Raw genomic sequence first — 17,500 nt, forward strand, 5'->3', positions numbered from 1 at the left:
AGCAACAGTCTGTGTTTGTTTTGTTTTGTTTTTTGTTTCATTTTCTCCCAATGTGTCGCACATACCACTGTCATCAAGCCCCGCTGGTGTATTGGAACGAATCGAAAAATAAACTTCAGCATTTTTTTTTCCGTGAAATTAGCATCACGTCCATCAAGTAAAAGTTACTTGAAAAAAAGCTGTTATCATTGTTATCGATATTATGATATTATGATGATGTTGATTGTTGTTACTATCATCATAATAGTGTCCCAATATAACATTTACATGCAGGTGATTATCATTTTTATGAAAAGCTCTTCATTGTGTTTGACACACTTCCTGAAACGTCTGAATTTCAACCCAAGTTACTTTATAGTACTAAACTGAAACGTGTTTTCTTTTCCAGACAACAATCCGAATATATTGGTTTAAAATGCATTTAAAGGAATTCCAGACATATATTTTAAAATCGAGAATTTAACCGAACACACTGAACATGAAACTTGACGAAAGTTTATCTCGATGAGGGGGTCTTATTCCGAAATTCTGTTTTTAAAAATCCGTGGTACTGTTAAAGACTATCAAATCATTTGAACATGCAAGCAGTGCTGTACACCTGTCTTTTCCATGGCCAAGATGCTAGCAGTCCAATAAACTTGTCCAATAAATCTACCATTTTGAAGGTGAGGTGACATACCGAAATTCTCAGCTTAGAAACTGAGTTTTCTTTTCTGTTTCATTTCAACGACTGTCAAAACTGTCTGAAAATACAACGATGATGCAAAATTGAGAGAACGTAGAACCTCACACCTCTTCTCATATCCACAAGAAACGAGTAGCACAATGAACTTGATAATCTCTCCATCTTGAAACGGAGATGCAATTCAGAATACCGCATTCAGAATACACGGTATCTTTAAACACCAACAGACCGCTATAGCCCTGACAGAGCGCCAGTCTCACTTCTCACCGCACTGTTGCAGGTGGCCTTTGAGGACGTGATCGCCGAACCTGACGGCGTCCACACCATCGACTGTTGCTGGAAGTGCTCATACCGCTCCTTCACGTGGGCCAAGACCTTCTGGTACAACGTGCTCACCGTGTGCTGCTCCTGTCCCATAGCCTGCTGCTGGGGGCTGGAGTTCGCGTCCATCACCTTCGACCACGTTTGGCATTACACACCTTGCCTGCGTGTGTTCATGATCCAGTGCGGCATCGCCCAGAAGTTCTTCGGGACCTGTCTGCAGTGCTGCATTGGTCCTGTCTGTGAGACCTGCGGCCTCTTCTTCAGCAACATCGTCGTCAAGAACGCTTAGTGGCGGATGAGGCTGAGGTGGAAGCGAGGAGAGGGAGACAGAAGGGGAAGAGATGTTACCCTTATGGCCGATTCTTTCCACGATCAAACTGTTTAATTTAAAGTGTTTTTTTGGTGCTTGTTTTTTTTGTTTGTTTTTTTAACTTCCGTTTAGAGCGTTGCTTGTACGCTGTTGAAATGTCTGTCACATTTTTTTTTTTTTCATTTTGGTTATATGTCTAATTTAAAAAAAAAATGTTTATCTATTTGTATTTCGCCCTTCGTTTATGATTAATCAATAATCTTATTTTTTTCATGTATTACCAGACTTTTTGTCCCTTTCCTCCCATCCCATTTTCTCCTCGTTTTTTTTCTGTAGTACTTTTTTTTTCTTCTAAAAACCATTCGTGACAAAGGTGAGAAAATGAATTTTGTGTCTGTAATGGCTGCATGCTTCATTCAACATCAAATTGTTGTGCAGTACATGCAGCATTATTCAATCAGCTATTGACCATCTGGCACAGCGATGCATCAGAAGACCGTACGCAACGCACTGCTTAAAAATGTATTTGGTGATGTTAAATGTTGGTACAACCTGTCTGTGATATTCTGGGGTTTTTTGTTTTTGTTTTTTTTAAAAGATATACGAACGTGTTTATGTGGAATTAAACAAACGGAATGGTGCGGAACGAGAGACTCAGTGTCCTTTTATCAAAAAATTTTCCCCCAATCTGCTTCCCCACTCTGTCTTCCCCCTTCTTCTTGCTTTCTTTCCTCTCATTTCCTGTTCATTCCTCCAAAGCACGAGTGTGTGTGTGTGTGTATGTGTGTGTGTGTGTGTGTGCGCGCGCGCGCGCCAGCAGGTGTGTGTGCGCTGGTGGGTGTGCATGTATATGTGTGTGTGTGCGCGCGCGTGTTTGTGTGTGATCGATTGGCCAGAAGATAGATAGCAAGATACAGGGGGTTGAATCCAGGTGACTGTATTCTGGGGATTACATCCGGGGGATATTGTATACAGGGATCGTATCAAAGGGACTGAATCCAGGGGATTGTATCCAGGGGACTGAATCCAGGGGATTGTATCCAGGGGACTGAATCCTGGGGATTGTATCCAGGGGATATCCACAGGGCTGTGTCCAGGGTATTGTATCCAGGGGATCGTATGCAGGTCTTGTATCCGGGGGAATCGGCAGAAGAGATTGCCACCAGTCTTACATCACTCTAGTAACTTACGCTGTGGTGCTCTTGTGCTTGTTTACCGGCTATTGTGCAAAACAATGACTAAACTGGAGGATCATAACACGTTAAACTATATGATATCGAAAAAAGTCATAGATTGATCAGAGACAGTAAAAACCCTCCATTTGCACAAGAACCTCACTCCACCCCCACACCCTCCCCAACACACACACACAGAACAAAAGTAAAACACAACAGGGTGTGAGTCCCGTACTTCTGGGGATGAAAAGGAACAAAACTGAAAAGGAATTCTACCAAAAGGAAATCTACACACATATGCACACAAAAACAACACACGTAAATAGACCCAAACACACACGCTCTGACACACACACACACACACACACACACACACACTTATTCATTTCATGTGTGTGTGTGTGAGTATGTGTGTCTGTGTGTCTGTATGCGTGCATGCGCGCGAGCGCGAGCGCGAGACTAAAGCCTGACTGAACGACACAGGAAACGAATGATGAGCGACTAAATAATGCTCACGGTCGGCTGTACACAGGTAGGCAGCCTGTAGTACAAATGACTCCGTGTTGATAAAGCGCTCAAAGCTTGGTCTCTGACCGAGGAGAGGCGCTGCAAGCGTCCATATCAATCAAAACTTGCATCCAGGAACACATTCAATACAATACAATACGATACAATACAATGTAATACAATGCAATGCAATATAATACAATGCAATACAGTGCATTACAACGCAACACAATACAATAGTCATTCAATACAATACAATACAATACAATACAATACAATACAATGCACTCATTTTCCAGTTTCAGATTCATTTTTGACTCACTTGTGTAAACAAAGTGAGTCTATGTTTTAACCCGGTGTTCAGTTGTCTGTGTATGTGTGTGTGTGTGTGTGTGTGTGGTAAACTTTAACATTGACATTTTCTCTGCAAATACTTTGTCAGTTGACACCAAATTAGGCATAAAAATAGGAAAAATTCAGTTATTTCCAGTCATCTTGTTTAAAACAATATTGCACCTCTGGGATGGGCACAAAAAAATAAAAAATGAAGTCTAATTATATGCAAACTGCATTTACTGTTATATTTATATTTTTTTGTATTCTCTAAACTTGGCACTTTGATCTGATATTCCGACCCAACAACAAGAGCAGTCATTTTTATCATTTTTTGTTCAAACAGGAACTTCTTTTGCTAAGCATGGAAGTTTTATTTATTTTGCAAACGTTTTGGTGCAGATAGTAAAAAGGGGAAATTACTCTGTAATTAATGCTTGGGGACTTAATTTGCTTTAAACTGATCTTTCTCATCTTAAACATTACATTTTTAAAGTGTATCACAAGTGAGTCTTGAAAGCCTTGCCTCTCTTGTTTGTTTTTGTTCCAAGGACACGTCCAAACGTCCATACTGATCCATATGTTTGTGAAACCACATCTGTTGTAAAAAAAAAAGAAAAGAAAAGAAAGAAGAGCACACACACACACACACACACACACACACACGTGATAATGATAATAATAAAAGAATGAATAAATAAAGGGATGCGATCCCTGACCTCCGAAAAAACCCAACTCACCGACCACGCCTTGAGAGTATACTCTTGGTTTGTATAAAAAAAAGTTAGCAAAAAATGCTAAAAAAAACCTATCAACAAATATAAACAAATAAATCAATAACTACAATAAGACACACCAGATACGGAATGAGACGTACCAGATCAAAAATGAAACAAAACAAAAACAACAATGGGCCACGTTCAGCGAACTCGCGCGGACCCACACATGCGCGCACACTCTCACATAGGCGTGCAAACGCGCGCGCGCGCGCGCGCACACACACACACAAACGCGCACGCACACATACACAAACACACCCAAAGTCACACACATACACACACACGCGCGCGCGCGCGCGCGCGTGTGCGCACACACACACCGGCTTGTTAGATGGTCTATCTTTTCCCATTTTTAATCCCTTTTCCTCATTGTTGATATGTCTGTGTGTGTCACACACACACACACACACACACACACGCGCGCGCGCGCACTTGTGTACGAGTGAGAGAGAGAGAGTATAATTATGTGAGAGAGAGAGGGGGGGCACGATGGCGTGGAAATGCGCTCGCGCTTACGTGCACACACACACACACACACACACACACACACACACACACACACAGAGTATCACACACACATACACACACACACACACACACACACACACACACACACACACATACTACTTGTGCTGAATGGTATCAATGGCGATCATGACTGAAAGTTGAAACCGCTGTGCTTGAATGGAAAATCTGAATAAGCTCAGATTTTTGTGTACTTGGAGACAGACTGCATTTCATGAAAGTCAGCCATGGCGCATGCGCACACGTGTACAGGAAAGAACAGGTCAGTGGTTTCTGTATTAAAGTTGGAACACCTTGAGAGTTTCCTACTTCAGCGTTTAAGACCCTTGAAGAATTTCACGTGGAGCGGACTGCAGAAGTCGATAACCAGACATCATGGCGGAACAACTGGACATGGTCAATCGCGATCCCAACAACATCAATGACCATCTCAAGGTATGGAGAAACGATTGTGTTTTCTCATGTCAGATAAAACAACATATGCCTTTCCCCGAGAATATTTCGTTTTCCTATACTTTTTTTTTCTTTCCGTTACACGACCAACATCGACTTGCCGATGACTGTCGTGGTTGGTGCATGCTGGGTATTTTCGTGTCTTCATAACCCACCGAACACTGACATAGATTCCAACCCGGGACCCTCCGATTGAAAGTGACAGACACTACTTGATAGGCACGTGTGTCACGGCAAGTCATGTCAAAATGATGTTTACTGAAGGTAAAAGAGTAAGGATATAAAGTTTTCACATCCTGCCCTCAAGTAATAGAAGAAAAGATTTTTAAAAATGGAAAAGAAGAAGAAAAAAAAGAGAAAGAAAGTAAGAAGCGAGAGAATCTTGGAAGCGAGAGAATCTGAGCGCGCTGGCTCGAAATACAGCTCAGCCGCCGATATTTTCTCCCCGTCCCACTAGACCTTGAGTGGTGGTCTGGACGCTAGTCATTCGGATGAGACGATAAACCGAGGACCCGTGTGCAGCATGCACTTAGCGCACGTAAAAGAACCCACGGCAGCAAAAGGGCTGTTCCTGGCAAAATTCTGTAGAAATATCCACTTCGATAGGAAAAATAAATAAATTTGCACGCAGGAAAAAATACAAAAAAATGGGTGGCGCTGTCGTGTAGCGAAGCACTCTCCTTGGGGAGAGCAGCCCGAATTTCACACAGAGAAATCTGTTGTGATAAAAAGAAATATAAATACAAATGCAAATACAAATAAAACCAGTTTCGTTCTTTCTGATTTTTTTCTATCGCCTACCTTTCCACACATCTCTTTCTTTCCTGTTTTCATTTCTTTTTCCCCCATTCCTTTCGTTCTTTCTGTCTATTCCTCCTTTTCTTTCTTCCTCACTCTCTTTCTGCCCTTCTCTACCTTTCGACATGACTTCCTCGACTTATGCCTCTTGACTCCTTGTGGAGCATAGGGCTGCTGAAGCACTCCTCCAGCGGACTCGGCTTTGGGCTGTCCTCTTCAGCCGGGTCCATGTTCATCCGGCTGCCCTTCATCTCATCCTCCGTGCTTCTTCTCCAGGTCTTCTCTCTCTGTTTCGGCATATCTCTTCTTTTTCTGTCCGCTCCTTCCTTCTTTCCTTTCTTTCGATCTTTTTAACTAATTCCGTCTTTCTTTTCCAGTTTTCATTCAGTTTTCTTTCCTTTTCCATTCTTTATCCCTCCCCTTACTTTCTTTCTTTCCTTTCTTTTATTCTCTCGTTCCCGCTATCTCCATGCTTCCTGTTTCTGTCTGTCTGTCTGTCTGTACGCGCCCTCTCCCTTTCGTTCTTCCCCCCCTCTCTCTATCTCTGTCTCTCTCTCCCTCCCTCTGTGTCTGTCTGTCTGTCTCTCTTTCTCTGTGTGTGTCTCTGTCTGTTTGTCTTTGAATCAGTCTAGGTATACAAACAACACTGCTACAAAATGATTATGAAAAAACAAGAACTGATTTGTTTAAAACTTGCCTCGTTTACACAGGAAGAATCATTGGAACTCCTTGTTCAATGTATATAAAAATACAAAGCAGTGTCAGTTCCTTTAAAGCGGCCCACGATACTTAACCTTTTCAAGAACCTGTAAGTTTAATCAATACTTCGGACGTATTCAGAGTGAACGTATAAAATAGTTCGTGGTGGATAAGCTCTTTTCCTTCAGTTTTGGACCCATTATGTAAATAAAAAATCTAAAGCTGTTTTTTTAAGATAAACTTCGAGTTTTTTGGGTTTTTTTATATCTCAAAGTGTATGCCCTTCTTAGGAAAAAAGTATGAAATTATCAATTTTTATTTCATTTTCGTTGTTTTACAAAGTGGATACCCTCTTTAAAGATTTCTGTTTTCAAAGTGGACACATTTTTTTTTTAAAGAGAAAGTCCGAAGTGTTCGGGATTTTGCTTGTTTGTGTTTTTCAATGTGATGCGCTCTTTAAAGAAAAAAGTATTAAGTTTTCTCTGTTCTCCAACTGTGTAACAAAGCACTCCTGTCGTGATGAAACACACCATTTACTGGAACGAAACGAAAACAAAGTCAGCATGAACATGTTCTTCCTCGTGAAATTAGCATCCCGGCCGTGAGATTACTTAAATATTGCGACTATAAGTTTTGTCGACATTATTATGATGATTGTGGTTATGATGATTGTGAATAGGGTGATCATGATTGTTGCTGTTGTTGTAATCATCAAATAATTGTTGGTGTTGTTGATATTATCATTATAAAAGTGCCCCAATATGACATTTAAATACGGATGAGTGTCTGTAAATGAAGCTCATTGTATTGGAAACTTGATGACATGGCAACTTCTGAATTTCAATGCCAGTAACTTCTGACGGATTTGAATCTGTTATATACTTAACATCAATCTGAATACTTCGTTCTCAAATGCACAAAACGGAAATCCATATATGTATTAAATGAACAGGAATTTAGTTGTATAACAAACTGGACAATCTTCTTATACCTTGATGTGGGAGTCATATTCCGAAAGTTTGAATTTAAAGTGTGTGTTACTTTAAATGATTGTCAAACTACTTGAAAATACGAACAGTTCGAACCAAGGAAGCAGCAAACTTGACGAATTTTCCATCTTGAAGTCACATTCCGAAAGTCTTAGCTCAGACTGAGTTCTTTTCTGTTTCTTTGTAATGACCGTCAAGTTATTTGAAATACAGCGAAGCTACAAATCTGAGAGGACTTAAAACCTTCAAACCCCTCCTCACATCCACACGAAGCTAGAAGCACAACAAACCTGACTAAATCTCGGTCTTGAAGAGGAGATGACATTCAGAAATATGTATCATAGTTGTGTCCAACTATGACCATTAGAACAGCAGAGGAACAGCAGAGGAGGCAACTGCTTTCCCAATTCTCTGGAACATTATTTGATTATAGTGGAGAATGTCTTGCCCAAGTTACACCCTAACTCTCTCTGCCACGAAGGCGTCAGGACAGTCGGCCTTGAGATGGTCCCCAAAGGTTAACTAGGCCCTAGGAACCAGTGCAATCTTGACCCCTACCTGAAGAGCCAGTCTTTCACAAAAGACCAAGGTGTAGATGAACTCCCATTGCCAGGCCGTTTGAAGAAAATGTTTATCATCAGTGCTAAAAACTTGACAGAGCGCCAGTCTCGCTTCTCACCGCACTGTTGCAGGTGGCCTTTGAGGACGTGATCGCCGAACCTGATGGCGTCCACACCATCGACTGTTGCTGGAAGTGCTCATACCGCTCCTTCACGTGGGCCAAGACCTTCTGGTACAACGTGCTCACCGTGTGCTGCTCCTGTCCCATAGCCTGCTGCTGGGGGCTGGAGTTCGCGTCCATCACCTTCGACCACGTGTGGAGTTACACGCCTTGCCTGCGTGTGTTCACGATCCAGTGCGGCATCGCCCAGAAGTTTTTCGGCACCTGTCTGCAGTGCTGTCTCGGCCCTGTCTGTGAGACCTGCGGCCTCTTCTTCAGCAACATCGTCGTCAAGAACGCTTAGTGGCGAATAAGGAGGAGGATCAGAAATAGGATAACATGCAGCCCTTATGGTCGATTCTTTCGATGAAGAAACTGTTTCTTTCAAACTACCCTCTTTTGTTTTACTTCTGTTAAGAGCATTGGTTATATGCTTTAAAGCTGCCTCTAACTTATTTTATTATTGTCCTGTTTGATTCTGTAGATATTCATTCATTTATCTATAAATCCCTCTTCGATTATGGTTGATCAATAGCTTTTTTTTAATCATTTGTTACCGAATTTACCCCCACCCCATTCCTCCCATCCCATTGTTTACTTTTTTCTGTAGAGTGTTTTCTTATTATTGTTATCATTCTTTGTGTATTATCACCCCCACCCCTAATATTCCTTGTGACCCCGGTACACTTGATAATAAAGACATACTCTGTCCTATTCTGTTCTAAAGCTAGTCGTGGCAAAGTTGAGAAAATGTCTGTGTTACGGCCGCAAGCTTTATTAACATCACACTGACGTACAGTCAGTACCAGTCCAGTGTAAGATAATTCCATCAGCAACTGACCATCTGCCATAGTGATGCATAACAAGACCGTACGCAACGCTTTGCTTCAAAATGTATTGGGTAATGTTAGATCTTGGAACAACATATCTGTGATATAATGTCAATGCATTTTTGTTGATATATGACCACGTGTTTATAAGATATTAAAGAAAGGAATGATATTGCAACAGATGTGTCAGTGTCCTTTTTTTTTTCTTTTTTCTTCTTTTTTTTTTTTAGTGGATGCCCTCTTCTGCTTTCCCCTCTCTGCACCCTTCTCCTTTCTCTTCTTCTTTACGTCGTTCTTTCTTTTCTTCTTTCTTTCGTTTTCTCATTTCGTGTTTGCTCCAGCACGTGAACGTGTGTGTGTGTGTGTGTGTGTGTGTGTGTGTGTGTGTGTGTGCCTGACTGGGTAGAAGACGGACAAGGAAAGATGACACAAGTTGACAAAGAAGGCAGATAAAGCAGAAGAAAATAATAACACCCGAAGGGAGGGGGAAAAGCAGGAGCGAACATTTTGTTTGGCCACAAGGCAAGCCTACAGGTTACCTGACTGTGATACAGCAAACCACCGCGACGAGCAAGGGAACGATTATAAATACCTTGAAAGCGTTCACTCCCCACTTATAAAGGTCTTCCTCAAGGTGGAGGGGGTGGGGGGAGGGGGAAAGGGTGGTGGGGGGCTTTTCCTTGGAGCTTCACCGTTTGCAGGAGCCCATTCCTTCAGTTCGTTTCACCGCACAGTACTGCTGAGCTGGGAGTGAGAACAAACTGCCGGCTGCTGGAACGAGACACTACGTCATGGAGTGACGTCATGTTTTCACTTTGCTGTTCAATGAAACATGGACATCTCATGCAGACATTCTATTCTTTTTCTCAAGATCCTCACTGCTTTGTGAAGCAACACGATCGCAAAATAGCAAACCGAATTTTTATCAGGTCATGATAATTTTCTTTCTTGTTCGTCACCCAAAGAGCGGAAAGGGCGTTTGCAATGTATTTTAACCAGGAAATGGAAGTGGTATGGCCACGTTTCGCCTTCATCAGGACTGGCCAAGACCCTGCATGGAAAGGTGTGAGGAGCAAGGAGAAGAAACGATGGGAGGACAACATCCTTGAGTGAGACAGTCAGAAGGACAGACAACCGCGAGGGATGGGGGAGACTGCCAAATGTGTGGTACCCCAACGGTCTACGTACGAGACTACGGGATAGATATAGATAGATAGACAGACAGTTTTTGACTCAAAATGGGAATGGGGTGGTGGTACGAAGTAGATACTGCAGTAATTGCAGCGGACATGCTGCCTGAGAGAAATGAGTCCCTTCTGTTTTGAGGACATTCTCTGAACCAGAACGACTCCTGGAACGAACGGTATGGACATGACAAGTGCAGAGAGGTGTTACTCAAATAAGATAAAACAGCTCAAGAATGGTGCCAGACATGCATTATGTGTGTGATATTTTGTTACAAATGTTTGATCCCTTTGCTACAACACACGAGCCTGGGATCATTGATGCACACGCGCCGTTTTGAGTTTGTTGCATTGGAGATGCTACCTTCCGTCTTTGGTCTTCAAGTAAAGAAATTGACGCCGTGGCGAAGTGCTTAGCGTCGCGGACTGACGGCTAGAAGGACGCGGCTTCGAATCCCTGCGGAGGTGGGTTTTTCGGCCTGCGGCCGGCTCCTGCCCAGAGTTGAGTGGTATTATGGGCTTAAATGAGAAGACTGAGACCACACAGTCGAGTATCATCCACTTCACGGATGCGTCTTTGGGTGTGTCGCTCCTGACCAACACTGCAAGTGTCCGTGTCTCTCGGGCCTGGTTGACGTAAGGATATCATTATGACAGGAAGCGTAGAGTACAGCCTTGTCACGTCGTCCCAAACCTAAATGGAACTCCATAGCAGCATCGCCATCATCATCATCATCATCATATTCCTCCTTACCTCCTTCATCATAAATATGAAATAATCCCCAAACTATGTGGCCTTTCATGCCCTGCTCTCATGGTGACCTCAGTTTCGATACCCATTCACTTCCGCGCTTGGGTTGAATCCTGTCAAGTTATTTAGTGTCGGCAGATTCATAGGGGACTAACGTTGGAGGGACGTAGTGGCGGTCTCCATTCTGGGGGAAACGTTCACTCAGTCTGGCTCCGAGACTAAGCCATTATTGTCGTCAGTATGGGGCTTAGTAGGTGGTTTTCTAAGTACGTTGAATCAGAACAGGCATTACCGAACACCACCGGAGTGACTCGGCAGCAGTGCAGGGTCTCGGCTGGTGTGTGGCCTTCTGGCGACCTAACATCGATGAGTCCCTGTGGACTGCCGGCACTGGGACTGCGACAGACCAACCCGCATGTGGCCTGTTTGGGGGACTTGGAATGAGCGGTGTGGGAGTAATGCCACTGACACGGTGCAGCTGATGATGGGGCAGCACAAAAAAGAAAGAAAAAAAAGCAAAAAAAAAAAAAAGCTGACGGACAAAACCCTTTCACAGAAAACAGCACAAATAGAACCCCCTAACACTCCATTCCTAAAAAACCCAAACCAAAAAACTCAAACATCAACAAAAACAAAATCTGGCTTTGCAAGTTAACGTGGTAATAAGGACTGATATCATTCAGTTCAAAGTCAGAACTGTTTCAACGGTGTCATCCAGATTCGCATACCGCCGAGTTGGTTATCCCAATTAGCTTTTCGTGTTCTCTCCATCGGAAATCATGAGACAGCGAAATGTGTCCGCCTCACTTGCTTCCGATAAACTCCATCAATGAAGTGACACTGACAGTGCCTAGTCGTGAACTGAACTGTATCATATTCCCTCGTAAATCTCTGCCAGTTGCACCCGCCCTGAATCGAAACCTGTTGAGAGTTAAGTGTGCAGTGAAGGTGACAGTGGCATCGGTGCACAAACATGACATCCGTGAATGGGGTCCCGCAGCGCACGTTCGTGTGTGTATGTGTTGGTGTTAGAGAGAGAGTTGGGAGGGGGGGAGGCCATATAGGCGAAACGGAATGGGCGGGAAGACGAAGCGGGATAAAAAGTGAACCCCCCAAGTTGACATTGAGGGAGATGACGCGAGCAAAGAGCAGACGAACCAGGGCAACATGAATCGGACTTGGGCTGTGTTGCACGGGCGATGAAAGCGGCGCTGAGTTTGCTTAGTGTCAGGAAAGTTCCTAACTTCACGATAATTCCACAGACTTTGTTGAAACGTTCTGAACACAAACTCAGCGCCGCTGAAGATCGCCCATGCATCCGCTATTGTCTTTATACCCCAGGGTAAAAGTTAGCTATCCCCAGATTAACCCCCAGGGGGGTAAACTCCGGCTGGTCAGACCTGATCCCACCCTGGTTGGATTTTACCAGCCTAGTGATGGTTGTATGGGTCATTCTTGGCGAGCTTGAAAACACCCCGGGTGGTAAATTTGGCCCCTGTGTGATCAATACAGGCTGTTAAAGTAATAGTTTGCTTCCGCAAGGTTGTAATGGAGAGAATGGGGCAGGGCTGGTGAAGGCTAGTGTGTATGTGAGCGTCTGTGTCTGTGTCTTTGATCATGTGTATGTGTGTGTTTGTGTGTGTGTGTGTGTGTGTGTGAGAGAGAGAGAGAGAGAGAGAGAGAGAGAGAGAGAGAGAGAGAGAGAACGAACGAACTTTATTAATGAGGGAAGTGGAATAAGCATGCATAAGAGAGACAGACAGAGAGAGAGAGAGAGTAAAAACCCAGACTAAACCAGACAAGAGAAGAACACACACAAAACAATGGTGAAAACAACAACAAAAAGCAACCATCAAACAAACAACTAACACAAAATGTCCTATTGAACTGTACAGCAACATTCTACAATATAAAAAAAAACCCAACACTTTCAAGTGATTCTAAGGAAGGTTGAGTATGAACGCTGTCACAAGCACTAATGGCTCTGCACACAGGCGTTTGACGTTCTTGGTGAATTTTGAAACAAAAGAGTTCAGCCCCGTCCTGTATGACAATGCGTGAAGCCTGTTTCAAATCTAAGTGGCTGTGTGTATGTGTGTCTAGATGCTTCGTCACTGCTTGTCTCTGCATTGTATTGTGTCGTGTTGTATTGTGTTGTGTTGTGTCTCCGATGGACAGGACACGTTGTCCGTATTGAGGACAGCAGAATTCCAAAGGTGCTGCTTCATGGACACCTGAAGGAATGACAACGTGACCAAGGAAGGCCAATCAAAAGATATAAAGACACCTTGAAGGCCAACCTCAGAAGCTGCAACATCGACACTGCTTCCTTGGAAGATGTCGCCCTTGTAAGGCACAGTGGAAGCAGCGATATACTCAGAGCACAAAGACATTCGAGCGCAACAGAGCAGCCGCCATCCAGGAAAAGAGGAACCGGAGAAAACAGGGCCCATCCTTGCAGGACTCCATTCCATGCAGCGTCTGTGGACGACCTTGTGCCTCAGGAACTGGTCTTCATTCCCTCAAGAGGACAGAACCCACATCAGCAGATGACCTGCCTGCCTACTCATCCGTCGGACACGACGGGAGAATTCAGAGAGAGAGATTGTGTTGTGTCACTTTCTGTCACAACAGATTTCTCTGTCTGACATTCGTTCTGCTCTCTTCGGAAAGAGTGCGTCGCCACAGCGTAGCGCCACTCTTTCTCTCTTTTTTTCTGTCTGCAAATGTATTTGTCTTACAACCAGCCATAGTGCGCCGCCTCCCTTTTTCTTTTTTCTGCAAATGTATTTAATTTGTTGCTCTGGGTTCTTTACGTGCGCTAAGTGCTGAGTAATCGTCTCATCCGAATGTCTAGCGTCTAGACCACCGCTCAAGGTCTAGTGGTGGGGAAGAAGTTTCAGTTCCAGTTTGAATTTCACAAGAAGGCGTCACTGCGTTCGGACAAACCCATATACGCTGCTCTACATCTAGCATCCCTAACCAGCAGCACAACCCATCGCACTTCTGCTTTGAGTGCATGCATATATACATATATATATATATATATATGTGTGTGTGTGTGTGTGTGTGTGTACCCATCAGAGTGGATTTCTGCTCCAAAATTTTGCCAGCGGACAACAAACACTCTCGTTGTCATGGGTTCTTTTTCAGTGCGCCAAGAAGGTGCGTGCAGTTCACGGGACCTCGACTATCGTCTCACCCGAATGACTGGTCGGGAAGAAAATACTGGCGAGTGTTCCGGGAATCGATCCCGCACCTCTCAGATTCTCTCGCTCCCCAGGAGGATGGTATTACCACTGAGCCACCGCTCCCCTGAGGAGGGAACGTGCAGAATGAAACCTTAACCACCTGTGTGCTGTGTCCAGAGGTAGGCGGGGCCAGCTGTCAGCCATACAGGTGGGAGGTTTCACACCCGCCCACCAAAACTAGATGACCAGCTCAACTCAACTGAAACAGAGACTGGAGTAGTGGTGAGTGGGGGAGGGGGGGGGGGTTGAAGGTTTATCTGATTGTATGAAGATATGAACCGTCATGTTTCTGGCAGACACACACACACACACACACACACACACCTTGAGAAGACGCTGGAAGAAGAACAAGAGGAGCAGCAGACAGAAAGACAATGGAAGATGTCATCTTGGCACGCGCAAATGGCAAGCGCCTTTGACCCCTTCAGTAGGAGTTGTGACGAAGCGTGGAGGGCGGACACGCACAGAGATGTACAATGCACGTTGTGGGCGTGCAGCACGTGACCCAGTCACTGTGGCCTCTTCTTCCACGTCACATGGTCTGTATATCTGTCTTCTCTGTCTATCCGTCTTTGTATATCTGTCTTGTCTGTCTGTCTGCCTTTGCATATCTCTGTCTTGTTTGTCTGCCTTAGTTATATATCTGTCTTGTCTGTCTTTGTATATCTCTGTCTTGTTTGTCTGTCTGCCAATGTATATCTCTGTCTTGTTTGTCTGTCTTTCTGTCTTTGTATATCTCTGTCTTGTTTGTCTGCCTTAGTTATATATCTGTCTTGTCTGTCTTTGTATATCTCTGTCTTGTTTGTCTGTCTGCCAATGTATATCTCTGTCTTGTTTGTCTGTCTGCCAATGTATATCTCTGTCTTGTTTGTCTGTCTGCCTGTCTTTGTATATCTCTGTCTTGTTTGTCTGTCTGCCAATGTATATCTCTGTCTTGTTTGTCTGTCTGTCTGTCTTTGGTATATCTCTGTCTTGTCTGTTTGTCGTCTGCCATTGAATATATGTCTTGTCTGTCTCTCTGCCCTTAGTATATCTCTTGTCTGTCCATCTGCCATTTGTATATCTCTGTCTTGTCTGTCCATCTGCATTTTGTATATCTCTGTCTTGTCTGTTTGCATGTCTTTGTATATCACTGTCTTGTTAGTCTATCGGAGTTTTGTATTCTCTGTCTTGTCTGTCTGTCTTTGCATATCTCTTGTCTTATCTATCTGCCTTTGTATTTCTCTGTATTGTATATCTGTCTGCCTTTCTATATCTCTGTCCTGTCTGTCAATCTGCCTTTATGTATCTCTGTCTTATATGTCTGTCCGCCTTTCTATAACTCTGTTCTGTTTGTTAATCTGCCTTTGTGTATCAATGTCTTGTCTGTCTGTGTGTCTGTAAACGTGTGTGCGCTCTTTATCTGCTCCCACCTCTCTTTCTCCTCTCTCCGTTTATGTCTCATTTTCTTCGTATGTTTGTGTGCGTCCGTGTGTCTAGATGTGCATGGGTTTGTGCATGATCTGCCTGCCTGTCTGTCTGTCCGTCTCTCTGTCTCTTTATATATCTGTCTGTCTGTTTCTGTCTGCATGCCTGCCTGCATGTCTGCATGTATGAGTATGTGGAAGTGCGGACGCACATGCATAATGCACGTAAAATCTATAGAAACGAGATGCGCCTCACAAAATTGGACGAAGAAGAAAAAATGTTAACAATTATCAACACCTTTATTATTTATATCTTCTCACAGTGGGATTTTGGTTCCTGCTTTCACCTTGGAAAACCACCTCGCAAATCCTTTCCGCAGGAGAAAAATAGGAGACCATTCACCATCTCTCTCTCTCTCTCTCTCTGTGTGTGTGTGTGTGTGTGTGTGTGTGTGTGTGTGTGTGTGTGTGTGATGTAATGTAATGGAATGTAATGTAATGTTTAGTTTTGCAACCTTTCTGGCAATATATTCTTTTGACACAGGACTGGGGTGCATGTATTTGTCCGTCTGTGTGCGTAAGTTCGTGCATGCATGCGCGCGCGCGTGTGTGTGTGTGTGTGCGTGTGTTGGATGAGTGTAAATGTTAGGAGGGGAAGAGGAGGGGAGCAGCAGGAAGAATGCTGGATTTAGGGGGGGTGGAGGGACTCGACCTTTTGGCTACATCAGACACCAGCTTACTCACGCGTCCCTGTGGGAGATCTGTGGAATCTGACTGAACATTGTCTCTGCTCCAATCGGAGGAGGGTGGGAAGGAGAGAGCGGGGGGTGGGGGTGGTGGTGGATGTTTAACTGGCTCCTCCCTCTTGTCCCTTCTGTCCCTACCATCCCCACCTCATCGCCCCCCGCCGCACAGCCCCCCACCCCCGCCCCCGCACACACACCCCCTCCTCCGGACCCCCAGTTCCTAGCCTACCCCTCTTTCGCTTCATTCCTGTCATAGTTGGGACTTGAGTTTGCTCCTCCTTTTTTTGTTTATTTATTTGTTTTTTTTTTTGTTTGTTTGTTTTTTTGTATTTTTTTTTTGGGGGGGGTAATCCACCATCCACCCCCACGCCCCTATTCCCCTTCCCGCGTCCCCCCACGCCCCCCCCCCCCCCGCCCCCCTTGTCACGGCCACACCTCACTGACCCGCCCATCTCTGTCATACTGTGCAGAACTAGTTGTCAATCTAAAAATCAGTCTCCTTCTTTTGTGTGTGTGGGGGGCGGGGAGGTGGGGGTGGGGAATGAGTTAGTCTTACACCAAGGACAAAAGAGTAATTGTCACACTGTACTGGTCACCTCTATGGCCTGTTCCCACTGTTTCTCCCTCTGTCTCTGTATGTATGTATGTATGTATATATGTATATTGCTTTGGAGTCGAATGACAGAAGAAAAGGCATTGCATTTCTGTTTCTGTGTCACAAGGGCTTTTTAAGCTAATGACAGTTAAGTAACAATGTATCAAAGTATCAAGTATCTCTCTGTCTTTGACTCTGTCTCTCTCTGTCTCTGTCTCTGTCTCTCTCTCCCACCCCACCTCTCCCTCACCAATCAACCCCCCTGCCCCCAACACCCCTTCCACACCCCCATGCCACCGCCTCCCCCCCACCCCCCATACTCCCCTCCTCAACCCCCCTCTCCTCACCCCCCAGCCTCACGTCACGTGTTGCCTGCAAACTTCGTAGTTGCTAGGAGAAACAAATGGAAGAAGATATAAATGAAGACACAGGGTAAGTA

The 17,500-nt window shown here is 44.3% G+C and overlaps 3 protein-coding genes across 3 annotated transcripts in view; all 3 read left to right on the forward strand.

Moving 5' to 3' along the window:
* LOC143299841 (caveolin-1-like) overlaps positions 1-1,965 on the forward strand; it is a 3,383-nt gene extending 1,418 nt beyond the window's left edge. The window contains exon 2 of the mRNA XM_076613330.1: positions 966-1,965. Within this exon, the coding sequence (XP_076469445.1) occupies positions 966-1,298 (333 nt within the window). The 3' untranslated portion in view covers positions 1,299-1,965. The remainder of the gene's footprint in view (positions 1-965) is intronic.
* A 2,956-nt stretch (positions 1,966-4,921) lies between these two features.
* On the forward strand, positions 4,922-9,318 carry LOC143299649 (caveolin-1-like). Its single transcript, XM_076612958.1, has 2 exons — positions 4,922-5,073; positions 8,270-9,318. Exons 1-2 carry the CDS (start codon positions 5,014-5,016, stop codon positions 8,600-8,602), a joined length of 393 nt encoding a protein of 130 aa, XP_076469073.1. The 5' UTR covers positions 4,922-5,013; the 3' UTR covers positions 8,603-9,318.
* Positions 9,319-17,497: 8,179 nt separating this feature from the next.
* LOC143299793 (caveolin-1-like) overlaps positions 17,498-17,500 on the forward strand; it is a 6,425-nt gene continuing 6,422 nt past the window's right edge. Inside the window, exon 1 of the mRNA XM_076613228.1 lies at positions 17,498-17,500. This exon is cut by the window's right edge and continues 293 nt beyond it. The gene's annotated coding sequence lies outside the window, so the exon portion shown is untranslated.

The sequence above is a fragment of the Babylonia areolata genome, chromosome 25, assembly GCF_041734735.1.
Source record: "Babylonia areolata isolate BAREFJ2019XMU chromosome 25, ASM4173473v1, whole genome shotgun sequence".
Taxonomy (NCBI): Eukaryota; Metazoa; Mollusca; class Gastropoda; order Neogastropoda; family Buccinidae; genus Babylonia; species Babylonia areolata.

Coding starts and splice junctions, on each gene's coding strand:
- LOC143299649 (XM_076612958.1), top strand. CDS start 5,014: ATGGCGGAACAACTGGACATGGTCAATCGCGATCCCAACAACATCAAT. Junction 5,074..8,269: donor ACATCAATGACCATCTCAAG/GTATGGAGAAAC, acceptor GCACTGTTGCAG/GTGGCCTTTGAGGACGTGAT.